The 11,751-nt window shown below is 48.0% G+C and overlaps 1 protein-coding gene and 1 pseudogene across 2 annotated transcripts; one reads left to right on the top strand and one right to left on the bottom strand.

Moving 5' to 3' along the window:
* Positions 1–3,044: 3,044 nt before the first annotated feature.
* Timm8a1-ps2 (translocase of inner mitochondrial membrane 8A1, pseudogene 2) lies at positions 3,045–3,337 on the bottom strand (annotated as a pseudogene).
* Positions 3,338–3,758: 421 nt separating this feature from the next.
* Positions 3,759–11,117, top strand: Cyp11b3 (cytochrome P450, family 11, subfamily b, polypeptide 3). 2 transcript variants are annotated; one of them, NM_181824.2, is given in 9 exon segments: positions 4,448–4,697; positions 5,068–5,223; positions 6,573–6,772; positions 6,887–7,090; positions 7,363–7,514; positions 8,807–8,973; positions 9,211–9,289; positions 9,376–9,564; positions 9,821–11,117. In NM_181824.2, coding segments are annotated over 9 exon segments (1,497 nt in total). In that variant the 5' UTR covers positions 4,448–4,461; the 3' UTR covers positions 9,935–11,117.
* The last annotated feature ends 634 nt before the right edge of the window (positions 11,118–11,751 follow it).

Raw genomic sequence — 11,751 nt, 5'->3', positions numbered from 1 at the left:
AGCCATGGGCACGATTGTTCACTTGCTTTCTGTCAGCTTGATCTCTTCAAGATTTTGGCTTCCTGACTAGGGAGTAGTACTGCCCACCGAAGTCTGGGCCTTTCTGTATCAATGAATTTAATTAAGACACATTCAGCCATAGATCTGCCCACAGGGCAATCACATGTGCACAAGACCTCATTGAGATCCTCTTCTCAAGTGGTTTCAGGGAGTATCAAGTTGGCAATTACAGGTAACCACCACAGGGACGCAGTTAATGAAGATTAAGCCAAAGCCAGACTAGTATTCAGCAGGGTAAACATCAAATGTCAAGTTGTATGTTTGGTTGGCATCTTTAGCTCATGATGGCATCACCTGGGCTTAGCGGGCCTAGCAAGTCCCACTTCTCTAGGTCTATTGACTGACCAGGCTACTCAGCACCTGTAGCTTTCCTTGACAGACCTTCACATTTCTGGTATCTCTTATATCCTGAGGTTGCCACTCTATCGTGGGATTCCTCCTCACTGTTTCCTGAACAGCTCACTCAAGAGTTTCATACTGTCTGGAATCAGCAACTTTTTGGAAACGTGGCACCGTCTCTTTTACCTTCATACTGGTACATGCTGCATGTCTACTAAATCAGCATCTTGCCAAAGTTCTGCTGCCAACTTGAGGTAGAACCAAGGGTCCCTTTTATAGATGCTATAATAGTGTCTGAGCATCTCCCCGCATGGAAACGGGAAACTTTTCCCTAGATGATCTCCCAGAGAAGGATGCTCTGGGAACCCTCTGTAGAGTCCCGTTGGTTTGGAGTGAAAGCCTCCAAATGAGTTTGCATCTATCCTGAGTCTCAGTAAAAACTGGACTTTTAAGCTCTCCAAGGGTTGGGTCTTAGCCTCTAAATGCTGCTCCTATTCTTCAAAAGCAAGAGTGAGGATTCTCCTGTGTGGATCTCTAACAGGCATGCGTGTTTTGACCAAATTAAACTTGTCTCCCCTGTGTGCAACATTAACTCCAATTATGCCCCTTTCTTTCATCAAAAAACAAATTTTCACATTTTTTTCTTCTTCTCATAGTAGAACTCCAAGAGTAGTGAGCAACCTACCCAGCCTGGATGCTATGCTGTCTTGGAGTCGCTTCACTGAACAACTTAGTCTATTACTCTTGATTTGGTTACCTTCAAATTTCCAAGCCATGAGTAGAAATAGCTATATGCTTCCTAAACTACATAATACAATAGCCTCTGACTTCAGTCACAGCAAGACATTGGTCTTCTCCAGAGCCTCATTAGCTTGGACCTCATTACCCTTATACTAGAGAACATGAGACAGGTTTTATTTTAAGGTTCTGCAGGAGTGCTACCATACAGAAAATACAAGAGTAACGGGCATCAAATTGTGCTTTCTATAGTCCCTAAACCAAAATCTATTCCTACTGTCTTTTATCCCAAAAGGGTAGTACACCAGAGAGTTATGAGCATCCCATGCTGGACCAGCATAGCCCGATACCCAATGTCCTGACCTCTGGGGCTGAAGATTCCCTCCCTCCCTTCTTGGCCTGCAACTCTTCAGTGCTAAGATGAACTGCGAGCAGCTACCCAGGCAGACAGCGGGCGCTAGCTAGGGACGTCAGGAAGCTAGCACCTCCCACTTGTTTGTGATTCTCTGATGGGTTCTAAATGTATCTCGTCTTGCAAGCAGGCCATAAAGAGTCACTTCTTGTTTTAGTAGAGAAAACCCAGACACCAGAGTGGCTATGGTTGTGGCTTTAAGTGGGGAGATTGGGGAAGCGACAGAGTCAGGTCAGAAGACAAGAGCTGATGTCACTGGAGCTGAAGGGGAAATTGAGGCTTTCCTTCACAAGTCTGGAGAATGGCTCCATCAGAATCTTAAAGTAGGATAAGAGAGGCAGCTGTGACATGCAGGAGGTGGGACTGAAGGGGGGAGTCTGAAAGGGAACCTTCAGAGACACCCCCTGAGCAAAAGAAAGGCCTGACTTCTAAAGGTTTCAGAGTGGAAATGGGAAATAGCACTGATGAACTCTGCCAAGGACCCAGATACTGGACAAGACGACAGATTGATCTTGCAGTTCTGAGGGAGGGGGTCAGGGCTTACACGACTCCCGTCTTTTACTGGAGCTGCATGCTCTTCCACAGTAGGAACGTTCTTTCTCCTCCCCAGGGTGAGAGTCCTCACATGCACATATTTAATTTTTTTTTTTATCTTTTGAGCTTTTATTTCCCTGACCAAAAGAATGCAGTTAATGGATTTATGACTAACATCAGGTTTGCACCTCCACCTGAATCTGCTGTTAGTTTTAAACTGGCCTTAATCGCTATTTCTTCAGGCTCATCTGTGAATGTTTTCTATCCTGATATATGAAGTAAGTTAACTCTTCCTGTGACTGTCTGGTAGTAAGAATAATAATGTTCATGAGCTAGGTTCCTTTATGACTAAAGCCCTTTGGATTCTCACACTTCCTGTTCTACCTTGAGACCGTATTTTCAATTTGATCTTTAAGTAAGTCACAGTATAGGGCAGCAGGACAACCTAAGAAGGTGGTCTATACGAATCCTCCATAGGACTTTTTTTCAGCTCTAAGTCAAACTTGAACGAAAGCTCACAGTTCATCAGTGCCAGGGTATTTGCCCACTGCCAATTTTTCTGACACAAAGATCTCCCTAAAAAATTCAGAAATAAACCCATACAAATCGAGATTCACCCGAAGTGGTCCCACTATCCAATTCTAGAAAGTGGTTCCACTATCCACATTATACAAAGTAGTTAAGGGACCTTGAGAAAGTGCTGTCCCATACACAGCAATACGTGTCCCCTAATCCCATTTATCTAAATTATTACCACAGGGTTGGCTTAAAAAACACAACCAAATACACGTGACTCTCAACTCCCATACATATAACTTGGTCTTTGTTCATTCTCAGGTGACAATCTGTCTCAAGATGATGAAGAGAATTGGGAGTTAATCCCCCCATAACCATTTCTTTAACCACCTCAGTAGCAGCTCTTCTCTCCTTGAATTACTTTTCCAAAGAGGTAATGCTGAGATCAGTCAGAAAGGCTTTCTGAGAAGACACGTTTGGACTTCTGGGTCTGCTCCAGTCTATTTAAGATGAACTGGCTTGTACCAATGAAACATTCAACGCAGTTCACAAAATAGCCCTCAGCCTGACTGTCCAACTTAGGCCAGGCTTATCTATGCCCTTCTCCCAGCAAAGTTCCATCATCTGGTGCACCAGCTGCTGGAAGCGCGGCTTCTGGGTCTCCATCTTGATGAAATGCTGCCGCTGAGTGTCCATGGTGCCCAAAGCCGAGCCCGACGAGGACGAGGAGAACTCCATCCCAGCCCGACCACGCGGGCCGAAGCGAGCACGGAACCGTCTCGCCGACCTTCGCCTGTCTACATATTTACTCTTATTGTGGAGCCTTGAATGACTCATCCTGATTAAAAATCACTAGCCAGATAAGAAGAGTGGGTTTTTTAACTGTTCTGATTTACATTTAAGGGTCAGCTCCTAAAATTTTTGAGGAACCCGTTTGCCTCAGGGGCATAGCTTAATCAGTCTGGGAGCAGGGTAGCTACACCATCTGTGATCTAATGGAGTCTTGCAGCAAGCAGCTGTAAAACATAGCAAGCAGCCAGGTCCACAAAGCAAGTCCCAGAACAGCCAGGGTCACACAGAAAGTCCTCGTCTGGCAAGAACAACAACAAAAATCTCTTCTTTATTAGAAACATCAGAAGATCAGAAATGTGTTTGCAAATATACATGTATGCACATATGTACATGCACGTTTGCATCCATGTGTGCATGCATGTGCACACATTCGTGTATGTGTGTACACTTGTACATTTGACTATAGATTGGCTGTCCAACAATCTCTGGTATCTGTCACTCTCAGCTCCCATGGTGCTGGGATTAGACTCCCACACTAATGTGCCTAGCTTTCACAGGGTTCTGAGAGATCTGAAATCTGGTTCTCATACTCAAACAACTATGCATCCCATTACCCTAGGACAAATGGAGTTCATTGTTATTTCTCAATTTGAAAAGAAAAGAGAAATTCTAAAAGCGAACACTTAACCGTGAATCAGGACAGTGAGTAAAGACCCACTCCCTAAATCTGGCTAGGGAATTTTAAACTAGGATGATCATTCAAGGTTCCACAAAGGGAAAATAAGAGCACCTGACGGCTCTCACCCTGGAGGAGGAAAAAGAAGGCTCTGACCACAATTGGACTATTTTTGAGTGTTAAAGTAGAGTCTGCACCCTCCCACCCACCAGCAGGCATTGCAGAGGTAGGACAAGGGAGAAAGCCTCTACCTCCAGAAGAACCATCAGTTCAGAATACATTTCTAGGGCAAGTCCAGGGACACATCCTGCAGTGGCATTGTCAGTCAGCGATTCATGTCTTCAAGACAAGATAAAAGGCCACGGACTAAACACAGGAAGAGAGGAGGATGGCAATGGCTCTCAGGGTGACAGCAGATGTGTGGGCAAGACCCTGGCAGTGCCTGCACAGGACGAGGGCACTGGGCAGTACGGCAACACAGGCCCCCAAGACACTGAAGCCCTTTGAAGCCATACCACAATACTCCAGGAACAAGTGGCTGAAGATGATACAGATCCTGAGGGAGCAGGGCCAAGAGAACCTACACCTGGAGATGCACCAGGCCTTCCAGGAACTAGGGCCCATTTTCAGGTAAGGGCTTTCCTTCCCCATAGCCAAGCACAGACATAGCTTGCTGTCCTCCGTTTGCCCAGGCTCTGCAGGGTACGAGGTGCTGCATTCTCCTGTAGGCACCAGGCATTCCTTCTTTAGGAAGACAGGGAAGGAGAACAGGAGGTTCTGGGACTGACTCGTGGGCTCTCCACAGGGACAGAGAAAGGCACTTCTCACTGCTGAGAGGACAGAGTGCTGAAGTGGAGTGCAGACACTGGGAGAGTCCTCCTGTGGGGGAAGCAAGGGCTAGGAGAGGATGAGATGAGAGAGCACACTGACAGGGCTGGCTGTGCAGCGAGCTCAGGTGGAGGACACTCCACTTACAGCAGGGCTGTGTGCTTCACCACAGGCACAGTGCAGGGGGAGCACAGATTGTGTCTGTGATGCTGCCTGAGGACGCTGAGAAGCTGCACCAGGTGGAGAGTATCCTCCCGCGTCGGATGACGCTGGAGTCGTGGGTGGCCCACAGAGAACTCCGTGGCCTGAGACGTGGTGTGTTCTTGCTGTGAGTGGACATTGGGAATGAGGAGGGAGGTGAGATTGGAGTCCTGAACACAGGATGCAGAACTGGCTGGGGTGGATATGAAGACCAGTCTCTGACAAGCATAAATTTGTAGTATGTCATGAGGTTTTGAGGGGTCTGGGGAGGAGGGAGATGGCCAAACAGCACTTGCTCTCAACATCCCTTTCCCAGTCTCCTTCCCTTAGGTCAAAACACTGCTCCAGGAAGGTGGGGGTAAAAGACCCCTGGATGAAGGTCACAGCCAGCTTCCTCCATAGCCTGATATCCAACAACATGGATTTGTTTCCCTAGGGGATGCTTTACTCACAGAGATTTGGGCTAGACGGTCCTGGGGACGAAGGGGTGGAGAGAGGGAGTTGGCAGCTCTTGTGGGCTCACAATCAAACATTAAATAAGGTGGTGAGAGAGGGGCTCCTATTGGCTTAGTCTGTGTGAACTGCAAAGGTGTCCTTCCTGCTGAGAATGAAAAAGGAGGTGATGGACAGCTACCCGAGACCACATAAAGAGCAGTGTTTTCTCAGTAATGGCTAGAGAGATGAGGACCTTGGAACCTTGTCTGAAATCACCTGGAAGCATGGAAATGCTCAAGAGGCACTGGGGACACGAATGTGCATGTGTCATATATGTTGTATACTTGGGGTACTTGACTTGTATTTTTTTGAAAGCGTGACCCTGTGACGTGTCCAGATATAGAACTTGACTCTCTAAAGGAATATGTATGGCTGCTCAGAGTACTAGGATGTTCACACATATTTTTGAGGTCACGTGTGGCTGCACACACAAATGTACATATGGTCACTGTAAATGGTTGCAGGCTTTAGCACACAAACGTACATGCTTCCTGCTTGTGGGGTTCAGTGTGCAAACACCTGCCCACTGTTAACTGGAGAATCTCCATGGTAGCCCTGTAGCCTGGACCTCAGTTTGTGGATGTTCTTAGTGGTCCTCTGCGGAGGCTTGTGCCCCAGGGAAGATGGGATCCCTTAGCTGAGTCAGGCAGAGCTGACGTCTCAGAGACCACACACTACAGCATGGCAGGGTCAGTGAACTCACTTAAGCTTCTCTTCTGTGGGGTGGTAGTGTAGGCCAGGTAGGCAGAGCTCGACAGCAGAGTCTCTTTTCTCCCTGGATATGGATGTGCTAATCAACTTCAGACTTAGTGACCTCTGCCCCAACACAGGGAGGCTGCTTTGGAAGAAAGGACCTGCAGAGTCTGCCTCTGAGCCCAACACTTCTTTTCCTGGATTTCTTTGAGAGTCAAGGAGATGGACATAGGCTTGGGGCCAGGTCTACCCATTGTAGTGTCTGTAGCTCTGCTTTCTGTTCTACAGAAATGGGGCAGACTGGCGCTTCAACCGACTGCAGCTGAATCCAAATATGCTGTCACCAAAAGCCGTTCAATCTTTTGTCCCCTTTGTGGATGTGGTAGCAAGGGACTTTGTGGAAAACCTGAAGAAGAGAATGCTGGAGAATGTTCATGGAAGCATGTCTATGGACATTCAGTCCAATGTGTTCAACTATACCATGGAAGGCATGTGTGGGGAAGGGTCCAGCTTGAGGGAGGCAGGGACGGCAGAGGCCAGGAAGGAGGAAAAATATTGAGAGCAATGACTGCCTTGGTTCATTGATAATATTCTCTCTGCAGCCAGCCATTTTGTTATTTCCGGAGAGCGACTGGGCCTCACAGGCCATGACCTGAACCCTGAGAGCCTGAAGTTCATTCATGCTCTGCACTCAATGTTCAAGTCCACCACACAGCTCATGTTCTTACCCAAGAACTTGACTCGTTGGACAAGCACCCAGGTGTGGAAAGGACACTTTGAGTCCTGGGATATCATCTCTGAGTATGGTAAGGACCCCTGCCTTGAGCTCGGCCACAGGCAGTGGACGATGGTCCCCTGATACCCCATTCACTTACTTCAAGAGCTGTGGCTGCTCTTGGAGGAATTAGAGACAAAGGGAGTCAGGAACTCTTTGTGTGGTTCCACTGTGACTTTAGGATTGCCTAACCCAGCAATGGTAGAACAGCACCAGGAAGACTGAGGTTCTGGGGATACAACATCTGGGGGATGAAGCAGAGGTTTATCCCAGGATTATGACTCCATGTTTCCTCTTCCGCAGTCACAAAATGTATCAAGAATGTGTATCGCGAACTGGCAGAGGGTCGCCAACAGTCCTGGAGTGTCATATCCGAGATGGTAGCACAGAGTACTCTGTCAATGGATGCCATCCATGCCAACTCAATGGAACTTATTGCTGGAAGTGTTGACACGGTCAGGATCCCAGGGTGCATGAATCCTACAATGACACCCCAGAGTGTTCCCCAAAGCACAGTCACTCACAGTTCCTCCCTCCCCAGGGCCATCTAATACGATTCCTCTATTGTGTTTGTTTGCTGTGATGCTAGTAAAATGTCTGAGCAAAAGAAAAGGGGTGACCTGACTAGATAGTGCGTAGACAAGGCCTGCATATCCAAGGTCCAGGCACAAGTTAGGTTAGACAGGCAGCAGCTTACCCCTCATGTCGCCCAATGCATGAGCATGCTGTGGGCCAGGAAGGCTCAGGGTCCTCTCTATTGGACTGTAGAGCAGGCCTCCAGGTCAGTGTGTACTCGAGGCCGATGAAAGGAAAGACAAAGCCAAAGGAGTGATAAGCACTCAGATTACCCACTGTAGCAGAAGGGAGAATATGGCTGTGCAATTTAGTAAGGAATGTGGGCCCAGGTCAGTTTTCCTGCCTGTCCTTGGGTCTAGGCTGTGCTAAGCTTTTTGATTAGGAACAGAGGCCTCAAGTTCTAGAGAAGAAAGAATAAGGACAGAAGCGACTGTGCTCCTACCATGGAGTAGTACTTGAGAGAGGATGAAGACCAGCCTAAGGCCTTGGGAATGAGAAGCCAGAGGCATGGGAATAGAGCAAAAAGGGAACAGAGAGCCCATGAAAGGGAGTCTGACAAGTGAGAATTCTATGCCTACACTCCAGGGCAGCAAGCTACGTGAAGCAGGGACACACGGCCAGATGAGGCCAACAAGAATCTGGGCCCCATAAGGAAGGGCCATGTACCATGTCCAATGCCAATCAGGCAGCATAAACCCAGGTTGATATGTTCAGTGTACAGCATAGAAACCTAATGGTGACTTGAGAGAGAGAGAGAGAGAGAGAGAGAGAGAGAGAGAGAGAGAGGGAGAGAGAGCTCTCAGAGACTGTTTTGTGGATCTAGAGGCTCAGGGCTTACACAGGTCAGGAGGGGTCAATGTGAAATGTTGTGACCAATTAGAGATATGGACCATAAGGACAATTCCAAGGGGCATGTGGAAGGCCAAGTCCCTCTCAATGGGCACCAGATCAGGTCTAAATCAGCAAAACTCTGAAGTTGCTGAGGTGTTGGTGGGGAATACCATGTGAGGGATTTTTTTCCCTCAGGATGTAGGGCAAGGAGTTCAGGTGAATATTAGAGTGGGTCAGAGTCCCACTTTGCTATGTCCATGCACTTTCCTCAGGGGAGGGCATCTTTGTAGTAGTGATGCCCTTTGGGAGGCTGTCTGAGATTGCTCTCTGGCTCCTGCAGACAGCAATCTCCTTGGTAATGACCCTTTTTGAGCTGGCTCGGAACCCAGATGTTCAGCAGGCCCTGCGGCAGGAGAGCCTGGCAGCTGAGGCCAGCATCGCTGCTAATCCCCAGAAGGCCATGTCAGACTTGCCCTTGCTGCGGGCTGCCCTTAAAGAGACCTTGAGGTAGGTGCTGACTGCCCTTCCTTCCCTCCTGTCCAGTATTCAATCTTTTCAGGGGCAGAGGACGGCCATGTTCTCTACTCTCCTTCCTGTGGTTGGGAGCTGTTGTTCCTCTGGAGGTTGGCTGAGCTCCACAGAGCTGGGAGCCACACCCTTCAAGTATCTGAGGGAGGAAGGTGCAGATGTGGGCAGGAGAAGCCCTCATTTCTGAGGCCTCTGTTGTTGCTCCCTCATCTCCAGGCTCTACCCCATTGGTAGCTCTTTGGAGAGAATCGTAGACTCAGACCTGGTGCTTCAGAACTATCATGTCCCTGCTGGGGTGAGTGATCTTCATGCCCTCACCAATTGCCCTTCCCTCTATCTCCTCAAAAAGCAGCTGAACTTACCCTTGGAATCTGCACACAGACGTTGGTCATAATTTATCTGTACTCCATGGGCCGAAACCCTGCAGTGTTCCCAAGACCTGAGCGCTACATGCCTCAGCGCTGGCTGGAGAGGAAAAGGAGTTTCCAGCATCTGGCCTTCGGCTTTGGGGTGCGCCAGTGCCTGGGGCGGCGCCTGGCAGAGGTGGAGGTGTTGCTCCTGCTTCACCATGTGAGCACTTATGGGTGGGGATGTGCCTGTGCGATTTAGGGTGCTGATGGGCAGTATTTGGAACAAAAGCATAGGCCTTCAGGCTTCTATTTGGGCTTCGTGTGTTTGGTGAATTCTCTAGAGCAGGACTGGACCCTCAGGCCTCCAAAGGATGTCCTAGTTTCAGCATGGTGGCTGCACTAAACAATTTAGCAGTAGATGGGCCAGTGCTCTGCCCTGCTGAGGAGGCCATAAGGACCCCCCCTTTGTGTTCCAGATGCTGAAAATCTTCCAAGTCGAGACACTGAGGCAAGAGGATGTGCAGATGGCCTATCGCTTTGTTTTGATGCCCAACCCTAGACTCGTCCTCACTATCCGGCCTGTGAGCTAGTCACTTTACATCTGGGGCCCTAGTCAGTCCACCAGCCTACCTCTGTCCTGACACCCAAGGTCATGCTTCTCTGCCAGCAGAATTTTTTGTGGGGAGGAGGTCACACTGTCATCATTCAACACAACTGTACACAGTTTACAGCTGAAGACCTCCAGCATCAGGTACATGCAAGGCCAGGGAAGAGATTAGGAGTATCTTCAGGGCAATAGGTAGTCTCTCCTGAGTGGTCTTCCCCATTCTTTCCAACGGTCACTCCAGGTGGCCACAGCCTTCAAAGGGTCTCAGAGTAAAGCCAGAAGTAATCTTCTCCTTATGGATCCATTATTTTGACATGACCCACAAAAACATTTTCACACACATATGGGTTTTTGGGGGGCAAAAGATACATAGATGATAGATATGATATATGATATTGATAGATGATAGATAGAAATATAGATAAAATGATAGATAGATAGATAGATAAATAGATGATGGATAGTCAGTCAGACATCTCGGTGTTTTGTTTGAAGCCTTTCACAGTGGAGCTGGCACATACGAGCTGGTGAGTCTACAGTGTTTTAAGAGTAGACACAGCTGCACTTGCTAAGGACTGGGTGGTGGTGGTGGAATCAGAGATGCAGGCAGGAGGACCTGCTGGAACCCAGATACTGTGTGAAGTCCCCACAGGGACAGTGGTCTTCCATGAGGTCAAGGTATTTCCTGACTTCTGCCAGTGCATGCTGCTTGGGCAAAGGTAATTCTCTTGACTTGTGAAAGTGGCCCAAAGCATAAGAATTTTTTCAGGTATCCTTTCAGCTGCAAGTCGGTAGGGCGAAAAGTTTTGGCCAAGAACAACCACTTCACAGGATCTCCTGTGCTCAGCACCAAAGCACAAATCTACTGGAGATGTGTGTGCCAAGTTCCAAGGTCTTAGGCCTTTGCGTATTAGGCAGTATCGAGTCAGGGCCTTTAATGATATAATTAATGTGAAATGAGGTTACTGGGTTGTGCCTAATCCAGTGCCCAGAGAGCCTCCCAAGAAGAGAGTGAGGTGCCAGGTCACAGAGACAGACCCAAGTGGAAGACAAGAAGTTGGTCTTCTGTAAGCCGAGGAAAGCAGTTGAAAGTCCTACAGTCTTGGCTCCATCACTCAATCACCTCCTTGGCTGTGAAAAATAAACTTGTGTTGTTGAAGTCCCGGTTTGAAGTCTTTTGCCATGATGGTCTGTTTTATGGGGGTATAGCTCAGTGGAAGGAGGTCTGGTCTTCATGGTTGTGTTCTTGATGGGGCTGTAGGATCCAGGACTCAGCTCTTCCATTTCCTGAGACCACAATGTGAGCTCCCTCCTCTGCCTGTCCCCCGCTTAGAACATGCTGTCTCAAGGCAACTGGCCTATGTGCTATAGTGATTAATTCTTCAATATTAATACCTTTTAAGTCAGTACGCAAAGCATTGACTGCATTGTGTTGTCCTCATATGTGGTTGACCTCAGTCTCCACTGTGAGATGCGGCTCTATACCTGGGAAAACCCCAGAGACTTCACACAGCTCTGAGCTGATCGTTGCTTCTAGGAGTCTGACAAGAAGAGTGTGCATCGATTCTTAACTTCCTCAGGCAAAAATCACAATGACTTTTCACTCACAGTCATTCACAATACCCCTTAGCAATACAGTAGCCAGGGAAATGAAAACTGACAACAGTGAAGATTACATAAAAAGTTAAAGAGAAACCAAGGTCAGTGATCTGCACGTAGATTTCTCTCTGGGTGTTGATTTCGTTCCTCACTGGGTTTTACAATGTTGTGTTTTCATTTCCTTCCAGGTTAGACATTTTC

This window comes from Rattus norvegicus, chromosome 7, assembly GCF_021556685.1.
Source record: "Rattus norvegicus strain SHRSP/BbbUtx chromosome 7, alternate assembly SHRSP_T2T, whole genome shotgun sequence".
NCBI lineage: Eukaryota > Metazoa > Chordata > Mammalia > Rodentia > Muridae > Rattus > Rattus norvegicus.
The sequence above is the reverse complement of the archived record's forward strand: the minus strand, read 5'-3'. Positions and strand labels throughout refer to the sequence as shown.